The sequence below is a fragment of the Microplitis demolitor genome, chromosome 2, assembly GCF_026212275.2.
Source record: "Microplitis demolitor isolate Queensland-Clemson2020A chromosome 2, iyMicDemo2.1a, whole genome shotgun sequence".
Taxonomy (NCBI): domain Eukaryota; kingdom Metazoa; phylum Arthropoda; class Insecta; order Hymenoptera; family Braconidae; genus Microplitis; species Microplitis demolitor.
Genome location: NC_068546.1, coordinates 13,982,968 through 14,006,964, shown reverse-complemented (window position 1 = coordinate 14,006,964; position 23,997 = coordinate 13,982,968). Strand labels below are relative to the sequence as shown.

General features: G+C 29.8%; 1 protein-coding gene across 1 annotated transcript; it reads left to right on the top strand.

The window, feature by feature from the left end:
• The first annotated feature begins 9 nt into the window (after nucleotides 1-9).
• Nucleotides 10-22,334, top strand: LOC103572474 (uncharacterized). The gene is made up of 14 exons (XM_053737016.1): nucleotides 10-118; nucleotides 301-743; nucleotides 1,520-1,822; nucleotides 1,880-2,125; nucleotides 2,228-2,425; nucleotides 18,079-18,177; nucleotides 20,082-20,279; nucleotides 20,378-20,437; nucleotides 20,514-20,695; nucleotides 20,801-20,979; nucleotides 21,113-21,291; nucleotides 21,368-21,527; nucleotides 21,631-21,773; nucleotides 21,879-22,334. The coding sequence occupies exons 1-14, from the start codon at nucleotides 10-12 to the stop codon at nucleotides 22,215-22,217; spliced, it is 2,838 nt and encodes a 945-aa protein (XP_053592991.1). The 3' UTR covers nucleotides 22,218-22,334.
• Nucleotides 22,335-23,997: the final 1,663 nt, after the last annotated feature.

Below are 23,997 nucleotides of genomic sequence, written 5' to 3'. Positions count from 1 at the left end.
GGTGTTTTCATGCGAAATGATTTACCAAAATCAGGTCCTAATAAATACGAAGCAGCTATTGTAATTCTTGATGACAAAAATAGACCTGGAACGCATTGGGTGGCATACAAGAAAAGAGGTAATAGAGTAATTTATTTCGATAGTTTTGGTAATCTGCAATCGCCTAAGGATCTTATGGAATATCTTGGTGTTGGTAGCGTAAAATATAACCACAAAAGATATCAAAAGTTTCATAAAATTATCTGCAGTCATCTTTGTCTTAAGTTTTTAAATGATCAACTATAAATTTATCGTATTCAGAGTACCATACATCAGTCATGGCTGAGTCATTCACATTAACGTTGACGGGTACATCCTCGGTGTTGGAGGCCAATTATTTTTCTCCAATGGAGTTGTCACCGAAAAAAAATTATGTTCTAGGATTTATAGAATTACTAACATTTGATTCAATACCTAACATTGATGAGGGAGCTAACAAATTTTATGTAATCTTACCACCTGTTAAAAAGCAAAGAAAGAAAGATGTGCAGGGTAATAATGTATCAGATGTGGTACCCCGGATAAGGACTGAAAAGGGCTTTGAAATTATAGGTTCAGTTGATGAGAGAGTTGCGGTGATACCTACAGGGAGTTATGAAATTGGTGATATTGAAAAGTATGTACAGAAGATATTACTAAAATTAAATATCACCATAAAAGCAAACAACAATGAATTACGAAATGAAATCAAATGCGATCAGATTGTAAATTTCATACCTAACGATTCTATTTGTCGGCTTTTGGGTCTTACAAATCGTATGCTTGAACCAAACAAAACTCACTTATCAAATTTACCGCGACATTTTTGAAGCTCAACGTTATCAGAGTCGAGTGCAATATCATATCTGGTGGCTATATCAATGAACGTAAAGTTCAGACTATCCATGAATTTTTCTCGGGTGTGCCACCAGGATTCAAGATCGTTGAGTTACCATCACACATCATTTACCTCCCAGTCTCCGTCGATGCTATACATAATTTAAGACTACGGATATCAGATCAGGATGGAAATTTAGTAAACTGTAGAGGTGAAACTATAACTATAAGATTACATGTGAAATCTCTTTAATAATAATAATAATGGGTATTGTATTTGAGACAAAAAGCGGTAGTAGCTATAAAAAGTCATCAACATGGCCAATGAACATCAGTCACCGGAAACTCTACAAACCGCTAACACATCAGAACATTAAATTTCTCCGGAGCCTAGGATTAAAATTACGTGGAAAATTAAAAAAATAAAAATTTACTTTTGTTGTTTCGAGTGTACACGACCATGTCGGCGACGGCGACAATCTTAAACATTCAGAGACCAATTATATTCTATGAATCAGTTGCGCACTATGAATTACATGCACATCAACCGTATGCATCATCAACGTTGAATAACAACGATGAAGTTCGAATTACTATACAAAATTAAAATTTATGCATACTTCCAAGTAAAAGTGCATTACATATAATTGGTAAATTTACGAAGAATGATGGTACTGCAGTTGCTGAAACTACGAGACTAGTTAACATGGGAATTTGTCATATGATTAAAGGATTACGTTTATTTATAAATGGTGTTAAAAATGATCGAAATTCGAATGTTGGCATTACAAGCCTCATGAAAGGATATTTAACATTTAGCCCCAGTGAATTAAGTGTTTTAAAAAATGTAGGTTGGCTGTCTATCGACGATATGCAATTAACCAACGCAGATGGTTATATTGATATTTTGACATCACTGAATTTACTGAGTGGATTTGCTGAAGATTATCAAAAAATTCTTATAAATGTTCAGCTAGAGTTATTTTAAACCATTTTAAATACCAATATCAATGCATACATACAGAATCCGGCAGAAGGAGCCGCAGCTGAAAATGATAAAATTACACTACAAAAAATTGAATGGATAGTTCCATACGTCACATTATCAGATAAAGAAAGAATTCAAGTGTTGAATTATATTACTGGTGATCCATCTATTCCTATTAGTTTTCGAACTTGGGAGTTGTATGAATATTCACTTTCACCTGCAACACCAAGACACATCTGGGCTGTCGAAACATCAACTCAGCTTGAAATACCACGCTATGTGGTGCTTGGTTTCCAATCAGCAAGAAAAAATGATGCGAGAAAAAATGCTTGTCAATTTGACCACTGTAGCATTAGAAATATGAAATTATTTTTAAATTCACAGAGCTATCCTTATGGAGATCTTAATCTAATAATTGATCAAAATCAGTATGCGCTATTGTACAGCATGTATACAAATTTTCAGTCTTCATACTACGAGAAACAATCTGAATCACTGCGAGCGAAGGAAAAATTTTTGGATAACGCGCCACTGTGCGTTATTGGCTGTTCTATGCAAAACGAAGCGATCAAGTCTGGACCGGTAGACATACGTTTAGAATTTGAGTCAGCAGTTCCATTTCGACCTAACACAACTGCTTACTGTCTAGTTATTCAGGATCGGATTATTGAGTATAACCCTATAAGTAGTACTGAAAGAAAATTAATCTAAAAAAAAAAGGTGGTGGAATTTAATTTAACGCCAACGATACATTATATGTCCGCATGGAGTTATGCGTACAAAACAGCTAGAAAAGGTCCATCGGAAACAAGCAGCTCGAGATAGAAAAAGATTCAAACGCAGAATAAATAACTTAAACGATATTATTAAACCTATAATGTTAAAAGAATATAATGATATAATAAAAAATAAATGAAAATGTTTAATAGATGAAAAATGTTTTTGTTTTTTTTATTCAATAGCCTTGAATAATACATTTAGTTTATAAGAATACTATATAATTTTTAATTAATAATCTTGTACAATCCATTTTGTTTATAAGAATATTATATAATTTGTCATATTATTATTTATTAATTTTGACATTTAGGGCAATCTTTTCGGTATGGATAAAGCCATATTCTACCGTTATTCCAATCACCACCAGTCGCTGGGTAATGATCCATTCAAAATGAATAATCTCTTAATTTATTATTGTTCTGTAATTCGAGTGATAATTTATCCCACACATGACGTATTTGAGTCCTTGCAAAACGTAGAAGAAAGTGATAATCAAGACAGGCAATATCATATTTTTGCATTTTTTTCAGATCAGACAATTGATAATAAATTTGTACGGATCTTTCGTACGATGGTTCGCTACCCCAGGAATCCAAAAACCAATGCTTCAATTGTTGTACATTTTGGTAGGCACATGAATGTGTTCTTCGGGGATGAATGCTTTTATGTGAACATTTCCCAATTATCTTGAAGAAGATGAAGGTCACGTACAGAATTTTTAATATAGTCCTGAATCGATTCTTCGCAATAACGTTGTAATAATTCAGCTTCAAACACAGCATATAATGGATGATTTTTTATATATTCCAGTTTGTCTTCACTTAATTGATCCATTTAGAGAGAGAGAGAGAGAGAGCACACACATACACAAGTGATTCGAAAGAATGAGAATAAGCGACTGATAAAGAACTAATAGTCAGCAAAAATGTTCTTTACCCTCACTTAATTGATCGGAAAAACAACTCAAGACTTGTAAGAATGACGTAATATAAGATTTTTATTGCAAAAATTTACATAAAAATGATGCTTCAAATTGATCTCTTTACGTTTTTCCATTAGCAACGGATAAAATGAAGGTTACACTACCGATAAGCCGCAAAACAGACACTTTTCAGGAAGTCAACACCCGGTTGTATATATATATATATATATATATATATATATATATATATATATATATATATATATATATATATATATAATTTATAGTTTACTGACCGATCAGAAAAAGTTGAAACCCTACCTTCCCCGGTCGCCGATAAAACAGCCAATTACGATACCAGCGGTCAAAAATTGTAGTTATCAACTGTCGGAAACAAAAAAGATACGCAAATAGTAGAAAGAAAAAGTTGGAAGAAACAAGATGACACTTTCTCAAGCAAAACACACTTCTTCTCGCTGATACTCATACTAATAGTAGTTTGATCATATATTGATTTCTGCGCAATATAGTTCGCATATGAATTCCAGGATACTCTTCTTACATTATAGCTCCCGTCCATAAATTCTGCGTATAGAAGCTAGAATGGAGAGTATTCTGGAATTCAGATTATTATGCCTGCTTTACCGAGCGATGGTAAATATGAATTCTAACTTATGGACCAATGGTAAATCCGTCTATCATTGCACTAACGTGCGCATATCCTTTGCCGATGTCAATCATTAATGTCTGCCGCCAATATTACATTCTGACATCTACGGCTAATGGTACATTCTGATATTTACCGCTGATGGTACATTCTGATATCCGCCGCTGATATTACATTCTGATATCGGGCGGGTCAACTCCCCCAAAATAACTACTTGAAAATTGTCATTTTCTACACCCTCGCAAAATTATTGGGTAATTTTAATTTCCAGATCTTATTATCGACCAATGTATGAATTTTGAGCTAACTGAACGGTGTAACGATAAGACTCATACTGTGTTAGAAGTACACTGCTTGATGATTCACACCGACAAAATTTCACACGGTTAATTCACGCGCAGGACACTGTGTAAAGTCTTCAAGGACCAATTTAACTCCAAAAATTTTTTAAAGTGTAGAAACTTTTACGATCAAATCGATTCTTGAATTTTCACTAGAGTTTGTTAAAAATTTAAAAATTATTCTCATTATAGAGAGCAATACCCATACAGAAAAAAAAAGAATCATCCCATTATTAGGTAGTGAATGGCTGTCAATTTTCAAGCATCAGCTGAAGATCGGCTAAATATCGGATAATAACGATATGCCAAGCATAACAGTCGCAAGCATTGGGCAATCGTGGCAATCAATCAATCATTAGCCAAAGCTTGGTATCAAGAGAACTCGATCAAACTGTTGGCCAACGAACGGTGGTTAATTGTGCGCCGTTTTTATAAACAAAAAGACGGCTGCCAATTATTCACCATGCACGGGCCAGTATAGTTAGCCATTGACCAATCATTGCAAACCAGGCATCGGCCGATCTATGGGAAAATTTCAAAGTTCGTCGACTTTGTGTAGGTAGTTACCACATAATTTATTTAATTTTCAAATGTGCGGTATTCGATTAAACTCTACTAACCTTTTACTGCATTGAAAACATCCGATGGAATTTTCTTTCTTCCTCCCCAACCAGTAACAGATATATTCTCCAATTGCTGTTTACCAATGATGTGCTTCATCAATCGCGTTGCCATTTTTCTCAGGTTATCTCGACCAGAGCTTGTTATTATTTCTGAATATGATGGGCTAACCCATTTATTACTACAAGGTAGTAATTCAACCTAATATGAAAAAAGTTTATTAATTATAAAATTTTTTTCCCCGATAAGGAACATTTTGATCTAATCATGTATTTTTATTTAACTTTTCACTAAGGAAATTGTAAATTTTCATAAATTCAAGAAGTTATTGTTTTTCCCCTAATTTTCAAAAATCGAGTTTTCATCGGATGTCGACGTTTTGAGGTCCTAGGAAGATATTCTGACTATTTTTTGAATTAAGTCCGCGCGCGCGCGCGCGCGCGCGTGTGTGTGTGTGTGTGTGTGTGTGTGTGTGTGTGTGTGTGTGTGTGTGTGTGTGTGTGTGTGTGTGTGTGTAAACTCGTTGTAACTTTTTAGTAGACAATAAGTAGAGTCGGAAATATTTTCAAATTATAAAAAAAAAAAATTTTTTTCTCAGTTTTTTATTGATTTTTCAAAAACGACTTATACAGTTGACTTTAAAATTTAACCGGCTCCAGAATTCAGTAAAACGCGTCAATTGCTACCTTAGCCATCTCAATTGGTTAATTTCATCGAGAGCTATCGCAAGGGAAAGAAATGGTAAAAATCCGTTGTTTGCAAATATCTTTGAAACGACTCAACTAACTAATCCCTAATTTCTTTTCATGAACATTTTATATATTACGACTAATATTTATAATTATACTAAGGTTAACAATTCAATTTACTTTTACTCTTTTACTCTTCGTGTTACTAGTCTTGTTAATGTTCGATCCTGAAGAAGAGCAGCTCTTTTGAAGACCGTGGAGATTTTTGGCGTGGTCCAGAACATTTTCAAAAAATTTGATATTTTCGGGAGTAACTATTAAGATGTATTAAAATAGGTCAATTTTCAAAAAAAAAAAAAAAAACAAAGTGAAAGAAAAATCGATAAGACAATACATATGTGTGTACACACTAGTATATTTTGTGGTCCAGAAAAAAAAGTTTTTTTGATATAGTCTCGACAGTTTCTTCTAGGCATTAACCCTCCGTCTGTCGCGGGGTCTTGCCACGTATTGTAATTGTAATTGTTTTTAGAATTTTTTTATTAAAATAAAAATTTTGTATTAATTAAAAATACATAAGAAAGAGACGAATTGGATAAATTGGAAATAAGCCACTAGTGGTTACTAGCAACACCGCACAGAAAATTCGAACAAATTCAACGTCCGAATTTACACGCGTCAGTGGTAAATCGCCGCGTTTCTCACGTTTTCCAACAAGAATAATAATTTTTTAAATATTCAAAATGTTGGAAAAATAATTATCATTGATTCATTCGATGCTAAAAACTATAGTAGAAGAAATCTTAAAATTTCAAAAGACTACGGAAGTTATTTTTTTTTTTTTAAATAATCTTTTAATAAAAATTGCGGTGCTGCTTTCATAGCGCGACGGACGAGAGGTTAACAAAATTCACCTAAAAGCGCAGCTCGATATCTCATCTCAAAGTCTTTGGAACACTCAACGATTGTCTTTTTTACTAAATGAATAACACATAAAAAAAATTATATTTTTCATTTTACCCGCATAAAACTCGTAATGAAATTTCATTTTAATTTCAATGTACACAGTCTTGTAGTAAATAAAATTCTCTACAAAAAAGCTCTGATATATTTTTCTTGTAATCTTAACAGATAAAAAGTTATCAGGACTTAAGCGCTCGCAATCAAAATTGTATTCAAATTAATCTGTTTATGTATTTATACTGTTTCCATCAACTACAAATAATGACTTGAGAGTTAAAATAAATACAAATCAATTTAAATATTAGCTCATATTTTTAGTCAGATTTCCATTAATTAAAAAATAAAAAAAATGTATTAAAAAATAAAAAAGATTTATTCATAATCAAAAGTGTAAATTAAAATATTAATTTAAAAATATTGTAATAGATAATTTATGGTCTTCTATGAATTCGTGATTGTTCGAGGAAATAGTTGCGATAGTCAAAGATTATTTTTAGACTGTAAGAAATCATTCCACCCCATACAAAGTTTGGAAACCGGCCCTTGAATGGTCCAGCGCCGGGTGAAGTATGATGATTAACGGCCAGTCATTGACAATTTTTAATGGCCCATGAACGGCTGAATATACAAACGATAAATCCGGCCCATTAATGGCGCTCGACTATCGGCCGATTAATGGCAGCCGGCAATCTGCTAAGCATGTAAATGAATTTAATTAAAATAATATTAATCTATTATCATTATTATAAAAAACTATATGGAAATTCATTACTAAATGCATGTGAATCATTAAGAGTCCTAGAAGATTTTTCTCATATGATGAAAAAGGACCAAAGATTTCCTATTAATTATTCTGGTTACTAATCAGAATTTCATCACATTAAAAATGTATACATTTAAAGTGAAAATAGAAGTAACTAAAAGGGACTTTTGCTTTAAAGAAAAACTGCTACAATTTAGTATATCGTATGATCGAAGCTTGCCCGTTTCGAACAATCTTTGACCATCTTTTTTAGATGTAGTTTTTAATAATAGTAATTCAATATTAATCCTACAGTGGACTTGGGTAACGACTCCACTATTTTTTATATTTGGGCACGTGAGCTACTACATGAAGAGAAATTTATAGAAAACGGTCCTAGTACGTTTATGAAATATTATCCCATACCGTTATGTCAATAATTACTTTGAATTATAGGATACGCCCATACGTTCTGGGAAAAGTTTCCATAACTATGGGAATAAGTCCCATCATTATGGTAACAGTTCCCATATCGCATGGTAATGAAATTATTATAATGATTACCATACTCATAAGAATAGTTTCTATAAGCAAATAGGAACAAACCTTATAACCCATATTGTAACGGCTCCTAAGTGCATACATGGAAATAAACCCTCATAATATGGTAACCGTTCCCATAATATATGTGAAATATATATAACAAAAGATCTCAGATAAGTTCATTGTAAAGTATTAAGATAAGGAAGTTCATTATAAAGTTTCGAAAATAGACAAACTACTATCGACAAATAGATAGAAACAATCAATACCGTCTTATCGACATCTCATTAAATGAAAACAGAAAAAAAAATCGTAATAAAACACAGTCTTACTGAGGGAATACTCAATGCTATAATTTTTATTTTCATTAACTTCATGATCATTATTATAATTAAATTCCATCGATGACAATGACAACATAGATAGTTCAACCGTAGACTCAGAATAGGAACTTGATGGTGATAAATCACAATTGTTCTGAAAAAACTTCATGGAAAAAAAAATATTGTAGCTTACTATTATTTTCAATTTGAAGTCAATTAAAATGGATAAGGAAAATTTTAATAGAATTTTTTTTTTTATTCACTCTGATTGAGTGGTTGAATATGGTTCAATCGGAATTATCAATCAGGGTCAAGCTCAAGGTTATAAGCGTATTCAAGTAAAATGTTACCCTAAGGTGATTCGTTTGGAACGACTATTTTTTTTTTTTTTACACACACTTCAAAACATTACTGTATAGACATTAAAAGAAAAAAAAATTCTCAGCAAGTTTCAGTCTTCAATTTTCATTTTAAGTACTTTACATTTAATTTTAAAGTTTTCTCGTTTAAAATACTCAGGAAAGTTAGGATTTTTATTTTAATTCTCTATAGCTCAGCCGCACTTCAATTGAATGGGTTGCCGTTTGCGGCATAATGAATGGTCGCAGCATAATGAAATGAAAATAAGTATCAAGGTTCTCAAAAGAAGTAAACGCGTAAAAAAAATCAATGATATTATAATAATTTTCCTTAAGGGGCCCACTCTGCCCCCCTTCCATATTTTAAATATGAAAACTTCAAAATCAAATATAAAGTTTTTAAAATTATAATTATGAGCTTAAACTTTCAAAGAATTTTGTTTTTTCAATGTCTACAATAATATTTTGAAGTGGGAGTATAAAAAAATAGACGTTCCAAATGAATCACTCTGATGTTACCCTTTTTTCAATCGTTTCTTTCGATTTCTCGTTAATGGCTTCGTTTTCTATTGGAAAATTAGTTTAACTACTCTCTGAAGATGTATCATCTTCAATAAGTTTATGGCGTTTAAGTTGATGAATTTTTTTCAAAACATCATTCTGAACTCCAGACTTCCACTGTAAAGAAGAAACAGTGTAACTCCACGCAATACAGTGTTTAGGAAATTCGTGTAAAATTTAACGTCGAAAACAATGTCAAAATAACACCGATAGCAGTGTTAAAATTTATCCCAGTGTTAAGAGGTGTTAAACAAAAAAATTATTTTTTTGTGAATTATCAGAGGTAGAATTTTATTTCAAACGCAGAAATTTTTTTTATTGTTCTCGAAATTGAACATACAAGTTTACAAATTTAAGTAGAAATTCAAAAAATATTTGTCCACAATAACATACGTGTTAATAATATTGTATAGAATATGGGTAACAGATTTTAACGATTCAAATCATTTTGCGAACTGAATCAACGAGAACAACAAATTTCATTATAAGATGTTAATTTATTACCTTAAAATCTGTAAATGCTGAATGAAAAACATCAGAATTATCATGAACTAATGATTATATTGTTTCTAAAAATTTTAATTGATAAATGATCAAAAATTTTAGCAATTCGTTCAGTTTAATACAAGTAATACTTCTTACTTCATAAGCAATAAAATCGATGTTATCTCAATGAACGATAATTTAGTAAACTCAACAAAATATTATTATTGATAATTTTTTCTCTTTTATAAATCTTTAAATCCTTAATATAATCAGAACTTCATAATTCGATGAAAGTAAATTTATTCTGCGTGTACACCGTTTTAACAACGATAAAATAACACTGCTACACTAGTGTGGGTTCGTTCTGAGCCAGTTAGAATACTACTAAATATTTAAAATGAAATGTAACTACTAATATTTAATACCTGGTAGAAAAATTAAATATTATTTATACCAGATATAAATAAACCATTCATTTACTGGCTGAACGCACTCACTGAAAAAGTCACCGTATATGAATAAGAGTGAACGAATATATTTATTCATAATGCTACTAGATTTATATGAAAAAGGCCATTCGGCATCCAAAATGGAAGTACATTTGTCTTTATTTATTTAATTATTTAAATCTGTAAGGTAGGCAGTGGCGTTAAAAGATTCATCTAAAGTTTATAAGATCAATTATATTTATGCTTGTCAATTTCGAAAAAATACTTTATGCATACTTTAATGTTGAGATTTTAAAAGTGTTACATGGCAGTAATCAGAATTGGAACAGTTACATGAATTTATTAAAATGTGGAAGAACGAATGCAACAGCTAAATTTCAATAAATAAATAGGTAATTTTCTTTGAATAAAAAAAAATAGTACTGAAATATAAAGCTCATTATATAAGCTACATAAAAATATTAACAAAATTCAACTATTATGAATTACTTGAAAGTTATTCAATAAGAAAGTAAAAAAAAAAAGTTTTTTTTTATTTTTCTGAAAATTTTGAAATTCATCAAAGTACTAGAAAAAATTATAAAAAGAGTAAGCAACATAGCTTAAATTGAAGCAAATCAAATGAACATAAAGATTCAATCACCAAAAATAGATTATCTCTTTAGGATCAAAAGTTATTTAAAGATAAATCAAGAAAATTTGAATTTTTTGAAAAATTAAAAAATCTTAAAACGACTATAACTTTTAACTTTTTGGCCGATTGAGCTCATCTTCGAACTGAACAGAGTTCTTTACCTAAGAAATATGCAAAAAAAATTTCATTAAGATCGGTACCCAATTGTGGATGCTATCGTAGGAGAACCACGCGTTATATCGTATATATATATATATGAGTAGTTCCATAACTTTTCGAATATTTTCTCGGGACGGGTCAATCGATTTTGCTGAAAGCTAAGATTCTTGAAATATCTTATAAAGTATCCCCACAAACCAAATTTCAGCCTTCTAACTCTACTATGTCAGGAGAACGAGCCATTTGAAGGTCCAAAAATCACATTTTTAACCTACGTTTAAAAATTCAATTCTTCAATACTTCAAGCGTGAATCGAATGATTCATGTCAGGTCTTGTTGAGTACATTCTCTTATATGTGAAAAAAAATATCGTAGACTCCTAGACAGTTGAACCTTGTTCTATTATAGAGTTAAAAACAATGAAAATTCCGGTAAAAGTACAATGTTCAAATCGTCACCAATAATTTCAGTTTTGACCGATTCGCTTCTTTGAGATCTCCATAAATTCCTATAGGAATGTTCAATACTTCTTATATCCTTGTAATTAATTTAAGAAATATAATATTAAAAAAAAAAAAATGACAATTGCAATTTTATATTTTAGATTATTAAAATGACTATAACTCGGAAACTATGGACTTTAGCGACGACTCATAGGGCTTTTTTTTGAAGGGAATACAATTTTTGTGTGCAGTCATTGGTTTACGTTCTGCAAGCCAATAAACGTCAATTTCATAGGAAATATGACTTCCTTAGCGGACATCAGTGAAACAGCTGGAATTACAGATAAATTACTATGGGCACTTTTGAAGAAGACCAATTGCCCTACAATTTGCGACGAAAACCGAGTCGATATCATAAAACGCAGCTGAGTATTAGAAAGCTGAAATAAAAGTAATTTAATTTACGTGTATTTTAAATGGGAAATCTTGGAAATCAAATGGACAGTATTTCGGATTAGAATAAAGAGCTCAAATTTGGCAGGAATTTTTGTTTTAGCATAAAAAACAATATTTTGCTTGATGAGCAACAAAAAAAATACTTTCGTCGTTAACGAAGCACCCTAATATGTATATATATATATATATATATATATATATTACGGTGCTTCGTTTGAGATGAATATTTTTTTTTTCCAAGTCTCGTATCAAAATATCATTGTACCCATTGGAAAAAAAATTCTCACTAAAGATGAGCTCTTAATTTTGATTTTAAGTATTCGCTAGATGAATTTGAAATTTTCCCATTTAATTAACACGTAAATTTTGTTTTTTTTTTTTTATTTCAATTATCTATAGCTTCGCGGCATTTCAAGACATTTGATCGGCCATAGCGGAAATCACAGAAGAATATTTTCTCTTTGAAAGTGCTTGTAGCTAATTCATGTTTTGTAACCGGCCTCAACAGTAAAAAATCTTAAAGCCAATTTTTTCTCAAATTTCATGGTTTTTTTTATTTTACTTGCAAACCACCAACTTTAAGACAAAATCTTATCCGACATTTTTGTAAGAATTTTATTGTCTACAAAAAAAGTTATATTAGATAATACCGTAAAACTAGTAGTTTTCGAGATAAATGCAATTAAACATCTCAAAATTTGAAAAATCGCAGTTTCATCCAAGATTTTCGTAGCGTTTAACAAAATCATCGCTGAAACGATATATAATGTATAAAAAGAAAATATGAGAATACATTTAACACATAAATTTGTAAGGATAAAAAGTATGAAACAATTATTTTTTACTGAGAGAGCTAGTAATTGAATGAGCTTCTGATAGTCAAACAACGTCATTTGAGTTAAGTTCAGATGAAGAAAGTGTAATAGGGGAGAATTTCGTATAACATTCCGGGAAAAAATTTTTTCATAAAATTTGATGAAATTTCATGAAGTTTTATAAAATTTGATAAAATTTTAACAAATTTCGAGGAATTATACTAATGAAATTTGGTGAAATTCTGTGAAACTTTATAAAGTCTCATAAAATTTTATGTAATTACATGTAATTTTATGAAATTCTATACAATTTTATAAAAATTTATAAAGTTTTTATAATTGTTATTGAGATCTTAAGTAGTTATTGGTATGAAATTTTACAGATTATTGTAAAATTTTAAAAAGTTTTACAAAATTTTATAGAAGTTTATAAAATTCGAAAAAAACTTATAAAATATTATCAGAAACTGGGAGATAATTCTATAAAATTTCATAAAATTTTGCTACATTTCATATAATTTTGTAAAATTTCATAAAATATTGTGAAATTTCGTGAAAGGCCAGAACTTGGTTTTTGTAACATTTCATGAAGTTTTGCATAATTTCATAAATTTTTGTCAAACTTCATAATGGTTTATAGAATTTCATTAAAATTTACAAAATTTTATATAATTGTTATGAAGATTTCAACGACTTAATGGTATGAAATTTTATATATTTTTATAAAAATTTATGAAATTATATGAGGTCTTATGTAATATTATAAAATTCTATAAAACTTCATGTAATTTTACATAATTAAAGTTTTGGCCTCATACGAAATGTTACAATAGTTTATGAAATTTCATTAAATTATGTTAAATTTTATGAAAATTATATCTTGGTTTCTAATTGATTTTTAAAAATATTTTTACAATTTCATAGTTCAATGAAACTTGTTATGTCCAAATAATTTTTTTTTTTCTAATAATTATTTAAAAATAATTATTACAGAGCTCTTCTTTTCAAAAGCGCGCGAAAACGCAGCGTCAGCTTTTTCCACCTTTTTATGCGACAAAGAATAGTGGGAGGATAACTGCAATAAGGTGAACGAACAATTAATAAACTGTCGTCACCTTCCACCAATAACAATAATTAGAAATTCCCCATCAATCGCTAAATCAAAGTTTATAAAAAGCCTGAGCACCCATAGCTCATGGCTAGTCGGTTCTTCTAACTTACGGTCCGCGAATATTCGAACGTCGAACTTTCGTGCACTCTTATTGCAGGATTCCGCCCCAGGCGTTGAAAAGTCAATAAGAGGATCTTTAATATTTTCCATTTAAACCTTATTGCAGGAATCCGCTTCGGCGTTGAATAATCAATAAGGCATTCTAAAATTGACATCTTTTTGCAGTCAATTATTGCAGGATTCCGTTTAGGCGTTGAAAAAGCAATAATCGACTTCTTTATCTATTAAAAATCCTCACAGATTAATAGAAACTTCCGGTCCGATTGAAATAGTGACGCAAATCACGTGTATTTGCGATTCCATCTCGGGCTGAGTTATTTTGTGCATAAAATCACTTTTCGGGTGTGTAAAAAGGACGCATTAAATATAAAATAAAAACGTTATAAAATTTCCGTGAATAATCAATATTCTTAAAATATCAATTGTTAAAAATTTGTGTAAAGGATTCAGTGTACAAGTGAATTGTAGCTAAATCAGAAATAAAAAACGAAAAACCATAAGTTCAGCCTTTCGAGTTTCATTCGAGAGTAGCACATAAGTTTACATCCTACAACCCTAGCCGCGCCCATCCAACCAAATCCTACAGGAGGAAGCTGAGTGAGCTGCAACGTTCTGGAGGGATCTAACCTGCCGTGACTAGAAAGAAAGAAACATCGAAAGGTAGGTGAAAGATTTACATTCTATTCTTTCATAAGATATCTGGTTCAACACAAGATCACAAGTCTCGTCGGAGATGTTTGGGTTCTTACTTCGAAGTAAAAGATCTACCATAAATAATAAATTATAGGAAGATACCTCTTCCTCGTATTCTTTAATGTTGTCCGCAACCTCCAAATCGCTCGTCTAAATTTTTCTATTGCTACCAAAGGGAAAAATCCCGGATAATTAATTTAAAATTAACCGGCGGACATAACAAACTACATAATTTCATGATATTCTAAGAATTTTTAGAAATCAAAAAATAATTTTTACAATACTCCTTCGGATCTTGGAAGTAAATATATAAATTTTTTATTATATTTTGTATAATTTTATGGAATTTTATAATGTTTTACATAATTTTATAAGATTTCATAAAATTAAAAAAAAATTTATGAAAATTCATACCAATAAATCCTTGGAATCTTGACAACAATTATGTAAAACTTTATGAATTTTTCAGAAATTTTGTCTCCTGTTACAAAATTTTATAAAATTTCATAAAACCACGATATTTTAATAAATTCTATCAAATTTAATAGAATATTATGAGAGACTAAATCGAAAGGACGTAGGTTCGAGCCCAGCAGTCGCCAGGTTTTTTTCGTCAATAAAAATTACAATTAGTCTGTCACCGTAATGCCTTCACCCATTAGATCAATGTGTAAGATCTAATTGCAATTTTTTTTTCAAAACCTAATATTTTTTTCGAAAAATCAATGGTGACTGTAGAATTTTATAAAATTCCATAAAATTTTATAAATTTTCATGAAATTTCATAAGGCCATTTTCAGCATAAAATTTCAGGAAATTTCATTAGTGAAATTTTATGAAATTTTTCAAAATTTCATTAAAACTTTTTTTCCCGGGATTATATATTTTTAATGATATATTAACCAGGATATATTATGTATTTTTTTGGCCATAATTTTATAAAAAAGTAATGACATCTTAGATAAAACAGCGATTTTTCAAATTTTGAGATATTTAATTGGATTTATCTCGAAAACTACTAGTTTTACGGTATTGTCTTACACTAACTTTTTTTGTAGACAATAAAATTCCCTATGAAAAAGTCAAATACAATTTTGTCGTAAAGTTGGTGGCTTGCAAGTAAAATAAAATAGACCATGAAATTCGAGAAAAAATTGGCTTTAAAATTTTTTATTGTTAAGGCCGGTTACAAAACATGAATTAGCTACAAGCACTTTCAAAGAGAAAATCTTCCTTGTGATTTCCGCTTATGGCCAATCAAATGTCTCGAAATGCCGCGAAGCTATAGATAATTGAAATAAAAAAAATTAAAATTTACGTGTTAATTAAATGGGAAAATTTCAAATTCATTTAGCGAGTACTTAAAATTAAAATTAAGAGCTCATCTTTAGTGAGAATTTTTTTTCAATGGGTACAATGATATTTTGATACGGGACTTGGAAAAAAAAAATAGTCATCTCAAACGAAGCACCCTAATATTATATATATATAAATTAGGGTGTTTCAGAAAAATTTTTTTTTTCTTATGGTCTCAAAAGTTAGTCTTAGGTATAAAAAAAATCCTCCCAAGAGAGCAGCTCGAAATCTTAATTCTACTAAGAGATCAACGAGTACTTATTTTTCCATTCAAATTGCATGTAAAAATTTTTTTTTTTGTTTTTTAAAAATAATAGTATTAAAAAATTTTTTTTTCTGAAAATCGAAGCACATAGTCTTGTAGGAAATTAAATCCTCTACAAAAAAGCTCCTGATTGTTTTCTCCGGAGAACTAACAGAAAAAAGTTATGAAGCTTTAAACTATATTAAATAGTATAACTTCATGTTTTCATTATATTTAACAGTTTTTTAATAGAAATTAAGGTTCTTTCATTTGAACTAATATTATCTGTCAATTTTTTTTTTTTTTGAACACATGGGAAAAATTTTCCTTACTTTTAAAACAGTACTTTTTTTTTAATTTAAAAATACAGAAAGAAAACAAATTCTAATTCTTAAAAAAAATATTTTTCTTTCAAAATTAATACGGAAAATAAGTAAGATTTCAGAAATCTTTTTAAAACACTTTACTGATTATACATAGCATATAGATTCACCATATAAACATTTACACGTAATAAAATCCGGAAATTATCTTTACGTTAAGTTTCTCAATTCACTATTGTTTCAAGCTTTATAATTCTTTTTCTGTTAGTTGTACGAAGAAAACACTCGAGGGCTTTTTTGTAGAGAATTGAATTCGCTACAAGACCACGTACTTTGATTTTCGAAAAAAAATTTTTTGAATACTTTTATATACAAAAAATAAAAAAAAAATTTTTTTACACGTAATTTAAATGAGAAAATTAATATTGGTTGAACTCTTAGCAGGATCGAGCTCTCAAGCTACTCTTTTGGGAGGATTTTTCTAATACCTAAGACTAACTTTTAAGACCATAAGACTTTAAAAAAAACAAAAGAAATGTTTGCTTTGAAACACCCTAATATATATATATATATATATATATATATAAATTTTTTTACCAATAGTATTTTTGGAACCTACTTCACTCAAATAGATAGAAAATGTTAAAATTTTTGTAAAGTTGCGTCATGAGGACAAATACAACAGTTAGATTTTTATAAAATCTACTAATAACAATAAATAAATCAAAAAAATTCATTTAACTTCGAAAAATACACGAAAATACTTCTAATATACTAACTGTTTTGCGAGAATCCTGATGACATTCACTGAAAAAATTAAATGATTGGAGTTATCATCAAGTGATGGTGAAATTGTTACCATCAATCTGATAGTCATAAATATCATCTAGATGATTTTGTGAATCATCTAGATGGTTGTGTAAATCATCTAGATCGTAATTGTTACCATCTGGATGATAATTGTGTAACAGGGAACTTTGAATTTTCCGCGCTTAATTACCGTGATTTTCTATCATGTGCGCGGTCGATATAATCTATTACTGCCCCAGGGTTATCCGGGGTAGAGTGCGACTGTCGTCCCGAGCGGAAATCGTAGGGGCTTGTCTGTCAGTCCCACTTAGCGATAAGTAGGGGTAGCTAATTTTCCGGAAGTAGCCGAATTCGGTCGAGTGGGTGTACAGTGATAAGTGAAGAGACAACCCAAACTGAGACACACAACCGGACAAGACGCCGAACCACCAAGACGCTTCCATCACACAGGTAATTAATTAATTCTGAACTTGGATTCTTTAGTGGAACCAAGCGATAATTACATTAAATATTATTGATACCAGGCCGTTAGCCGGTACCTTTTATATCACTGTATTAATTATCTGGAAAAGCAGGTGAAGGAGCCAACACCAACTAAATTAAAAGTGAGGCGAGAATTAACTAGAGAAAAGACACGAGAGACAAGCAGGAGAACGCGACGAACGAGAAGGAAAAGGATCTAAAGAGAGACGAAACAAAGAGAACCGCATCAGAAAATAATCAGGTATTAATTAAATTAATTATTTTAGGCCAAAGCCGAAATATTAATTTAATTTAAAAATACTTAGTCGTTCGTCGAGGTATCCGCGTCTAGGCCCATATTTAATTAATTAGTTGTAAAATTAATTTATTAATAAAATTAAGCCAGACGGTTGTCTAACCGGGTCCAGGCCCAATTGCCGGGTCCAGGGCGTTGTCTTGAAATTCCAGGCCGTCGCCGGAGTTATTGCGTCGTAGAAATTTCTAGGCCGATGAGCCAGAATTTTCCATAGTTTAGTCCGCGTTGTTACAAATTAATTTATTAATTAAAATAATTAAATTAACCAAATTAAATATTAATTAAAATAATTACTCGGACCAGACTAATAATTAAAGTAAATTAGTAATAAATAAAATTAGTTAATAAAATTATTATGAAATATTCTCGGCATAAGAAAATCTGAAAACAAAAGTCGGGAAAGTTGAGTCAGGATTAGAAAGGAGACTTTACTAACTAAAACAAAAAACATTAATTCTAGTAAATTCGGATCAGTATTATATTGAAGAAATAATGTTAGTTATTGGAAATGAATTAATTGAAATTAATTAATTAATTAATAATCATAATTCTTCTCATAAATTAATTAATTAATTTATAATTGTGTGGCGGGAAAACCCATTTTAAAGTCAGTGTGTGTGAGAAAAGTCCAGGGGACTTGAGTGCAGTATGTGTGGGAAATAAGTTTTAAAATGTGTAAATTAGTCAATAATTAATTCGGGAGGTAACCGATTTTAATCATAAGTCCAAAGGTAGTTGGCAATGATTTTAACTGAGTGTGAGTGTGTGTGTGATGCCAAGGTAGTGGCTACGTAGTTAAGTAAAGTAAGTCCAAAGGTAATTGGCAGAAGTTATAAGGTCAAAAAGGTTAATAGTTATAAGGTTAATAGTTATAAGGTTATAAGGTCAAAGGTTATAAGGTCTAAAGGTTTAAGGTCTAAAGGTTTAATAGTTATAAGGTATAAGTTATAAGGTCTAAAGTTATAAGGTCATAAGTATAAAATTATAAGGTTTTAATTGAAAGGTTGTGAATTAAATAAAAGGTAATACTATTGTAATAACTAAATCTAAGTTATTTATAAAATTATCCTTCCTTTTCCTACTCTTACAATTAACTTTTACACCGACCCTGAGTATTAAGAACCGGTTCTGGAAGACCGTTAATCCTTCCAGTGGCGCCCTTAAAAAGGTAATTTAAGGACGACCAGAGTAACAGCCTAGCCCTGTTATAATTGTTACGATCATGGATGTTAACTCGAGTTAATTAGGATTATTATTCTAAATAGTTATATTTATTATTTCTGATGATAACAGTTACCATCAGAAATTGTTATAGTTACCATTTAAGGTAAATAAAATTTAAACACTAGCGCCATGGTCAAAAACGTAAATATACGTTACTTTCTTTTCTACGCGGCTTTTCAATAGTGTAAACAACTTTTAAAAAGCGTTTGTTGATTCATGCACATACATGTAAGTATTTTCAACTATTCAAAATTTTTTTAATTAAAAGTAAGTACTAACAATAATTAAAAGTTCCAAATATTTCAATTCAGTAATGAATTTAAATATTAAGTTAATTATTTATTAACTTTAGAAAATATTTATTAAATAACCTTTAAATGAATACGATAATAGACAGTTTTTATTTTCAATATTTAGAATAATAATTATATAACTTTGTTAACAATTTTTAGAGCGGTCTGATTATAATTGATAAATTTAATAAAATATGAATTCGAAAAAGATATTGAATGATTTTGAAAAATATGATGAACCAGCTGCTAAAGTCATTGGAGGAAGCAATGTTAAATTCAAAATGATTACTTTTATTTTAATTAATAACTCATTTGAAATATTTTTGTTTGCAGGTTCGAAAAATATGCCAACCAAGTACTACATCCGAACAACGTCTTGAGCGTACTGACAGTTTTAAATTTAAAAATATATCGGAGTCATTGGATGAAATTTCTAATAAAAATAAACCTGTCGAAAATGATAACGTTTTAGGTCTTTTAGACAATGTATTAAAAGAGATTGATTTAAGCTCCAATCAAAACATTGATAACGTGAGTTTCTCTAATTTTAACTGTTGTCATTTTATTTAAATTTTTATAAAATTAATTTCTTTACAAAATTAATTTGTATGTTTGTACTTATTTTGTAGCATAATAATCAAGACCACAGTCGCAATTTACCATCCGTACATGCTTCATCATCAATTACGGTATTTTTTTCTACTATTTTTTATACTCATTGGCTTTTTAGACGTGTTATATTCATAATCATAACTAATTTTTTAGAAACTGGAAGAAGTACATGGGTCATTTTCCGAAGGCAAACAAATTTTCCGTTACTATAAACAACACCAGTGTTTTGATGAAGCTCATCGAAAAAGATTAGTTAATCTCATCGTTCAATACGAAATTGATCAAGCGACTGTTGGACTTTCGTTAAAAGGAGATGATAAATTAAAAGAGTTTGTGTATGTATGTTATAAATAATTGTTTTTTTTTTTTTTTTGTTATTCTAGTATAACTACTGAGCAATTCGAAGGATATGCCAATTTGATTGCATCGCTTTTCCCCAGTGAAGTTACTGAAACATACTATATACCGGCATATTATAAAAATAAAAAACGAATATTGACCACTGGAAGACTGTGGCATTGCTATAATAATACTAAAGGTCGTCTAAGATCCGACTATTTGTTGGAAAGAAAAATTATCAGCAATGAAAATATCCCAAATAAAAAAGCTATAAATTATGGTAACTATATTGAATTTGCCATTTTTAGAATTTATGTTTTTAAATTTATTTTAAATCAATAAAACTTTTGAGTTAAAATTATAAATGAAATAAATACAACTATATCTTATAATTCAATTTTAATTTTTTATAGACATAAACATCAAACTTCAGCGATTAAGAGCCGGAATAACGCTCACAACCGAGGAAATAATATTAATTTGGAGAGACACTTTTGAAGTTCGACGAGACACATACAAAAATACAAACCAAACGCCTTTCTCCTACTTTGAAGAATATAAGTATTTAAAAACAGAGGATGGCCAGCACCTGGTAACTTTACAAGATAATTAATGACTAATTCATTAATGATTATCATTTATTTATTGATTATCATTTTAAATTACAGATAAGATCTGATTTTTACAAATTATTTCCCAAAAATAGTGAGTTATTTAAAGAGCGTTTTCCTCTCGCAAAGGAGAGATTGATTCAGCTCTTGACAAACGCTAAAAATATTAAAGGCAAAGATCAAGGCTATTTAGCTAATGTTTCAAAATTAGATTTAGGTATTCACATTAATTATTTACAAGTTATCTCGATTTTAAGTTCTTAAAGGATATTTGAATTTTTGTGGTTCGCTTTTTTATGAAATTTTAATTGTTTGTTTAGATCATCAGATTGCTGTATTATATTTATTGCCTTACATTATTCCGGCTGGAAGAAAAAGCAAGCCAAAAAAGGCTGAAATTCAGGGCGATTCCGAAGCCACTGAAGATGCAGAATCAAGAACAGAACCAGTTAAACGTATTAGTGTTCGTCAAAATGCATTTAATGTTATAGTTCCGATAAGTCTAGTTAATTTCACAAGTAAACTCTAAAAACTATTAATTTTCTCATATACTACTTCATATTTTTAGACTAACAAGACAATAGAAAATGAACACAAAAAAATTGTGCAACTATTAAAGAAAAAGAAAGAGTCCCTACAACCCACAATATTTGTCAAGGGTAGCATTATAGATATTCAATCTGTAAAAGTTTTTATCGACGACACATCATATTCCGTCTCATTATATTGTGAAGCTGTCGATTTGTGTTTTAAATTATTTTTTGTACTCGATTGTACTTATCCTTTTGAAGCTGCTAGTTTGTGGAATTTCATTCAGTCGACGTTCTATGACGTTGAGGGAACCAAGCTAGGACCTGCTGTACGTGCAATCGATGGGGATTTAAAAAGAACGTTTGCTAAAAACTAAATTTCATAATTTAATTTAAATAATTTTTGTTGTTAATTAATTCAAAAGTTTTACTATATTATCATTTGCTTAATTATAACTAAGATTAGTTACGTGTATCAATTGATATATTCATAATTCAAAATATCAAACAAGCCAAAAGTTAAAATTGGAAAAAAATTTTCATAGATAAAAATTAAACGCTTATTAAAAATTAATTTAAAAAATGGATATTAATTCAACATTCCCAAGTGTTTTGTCTAAAGAAAGAATTATGTTACTTCAAAATGATATTGCAGAACAGGCACAATTATATATTTCTAGTCTTTTGGAAATGCATGATATTCCGAGAAACAAAATCCAAACAATAATTTCTTCAACCGCAGATTTGATAATGAAAGTTTTTCAGAGCTCACTTAATGATATTCAGACGGTTTTAAATTCAAAAAAGGACGTAGAAATTATAAAATATGATATGGACAAAATTTTGAAAATAATTTCTACTCCATTTACGAAAATGGATTCTGAATGGAGACAATTCAAAATTTTTAAATACAATAACACATTAATTATGCCAGAATCATTTGAAATTGGTGAACGATACGAATCCAAAAACATTGAAGGTATTAACGAGTTAGTGCCTATTAAAATATATGCCGAAAAAGTACCTTTACCAGAAATTTTGAAAAATTTTTTTGAATCTCCAAATATGTTACGAGAAACAATTGAATATATGCGAAGTTTAGAATCTGAAACAGAAATAATAAGCAATTTCATCCAGGGCTTACTATGGAAAAAGCAACATTTATCATTTTCCAAGAAAATTGTTTTCCCCTTGTTTCTTTATTTTGACGAGTTTGAAAGAAATAACCCACTAGGAAGCCACAGAGGTATTAGTAAATGTGGTGGTGTATATATTAATTTACCTAATATCCCTCCACAATACCAATCTAAATTAGAGAATATATTTCTTTATATGTTGTTCAATCCTTTGGACAGACATGCGATTACTGATGACGTTTTTTTTGAAAAAATAATAAAAGAATTAAATGAGTTAAGTAAGGATGGAGTCACGATCCAATTACCTTCTTGCTCAATTAAGTTGTATTTTCAATTGTCGTTAATACTAGGAGATAATTTAGGAGTCCACTCACTTCTTGGATTTACTGCATGTTTTAATGTTACGTATTTTTGTAGATTTTGTAAAGTCAAGACATCTGATATTGCAAATATCACTCACAAGAATCAATGCGAGCTCCGTGATCTTAATAATTATCAAACTGATCTCTTGTTGAATAATTTTTCTGAAAGTGGCATTAAAAAAGAGTCTGCTTTTCATAAAGTGACTGGATTTCATGTTATTAAAAATTTATCCGTAGATCCAATGCATGACTTCTTGGAAGGCATTTGTCCTCGTGATATAGCTTTGATTTTACATCATTTCATATATAAAGAAAAATTTTTTACCATTGAGCAGTTGAATAATCACATCCAAGGATTTAATTACGGAAGTAGTTATAATAATCAGAATCAACCACCCGAAATTCTTCCTAGCCATCTTACAAAAACCAAGAGTTTGGTAATGTCATCCGGAGAAATGTTGACTTTTACTCGCAATATGTGTACAATTCTGGGTGATTTTGTTGTGACGAAAACAAGTATTGGAACCTTTTAAAATACTTCAAAATTATAATTGAAATTATCACTAGCAAAAAAGTGTCTAAAGGTTATCCTAATTATTTGAGCTCAAACATAACGAGCTACCTGAAATTACACGAAGAACTTTTTCCTGGTGAAACGA

Bases quoted from the DNA above. Each gene is read 5' to 3' on its own strand.
- LOC103572474 (XM_053737016.1), top strand. From the start codon at position 10: ATGCGAAATGATTTACCAAAATCAGGTCCTAATAAATACGAAGCAGCT. The intron at 20,696-20,800 runs GTATGTATGTTA...GCTTTTCCCCAG, and splicing joins GATAAATTAAAAGAGTTTGT to TGAAGTTACTGAAACATACT. The intron at 21,774-21,878 runs GTTCGTCAAAAT...TCATATTTTTAG, and splicing joins AACCAGTTAAACGTATTAGT to ACTAACAAGACAATAGAAAA.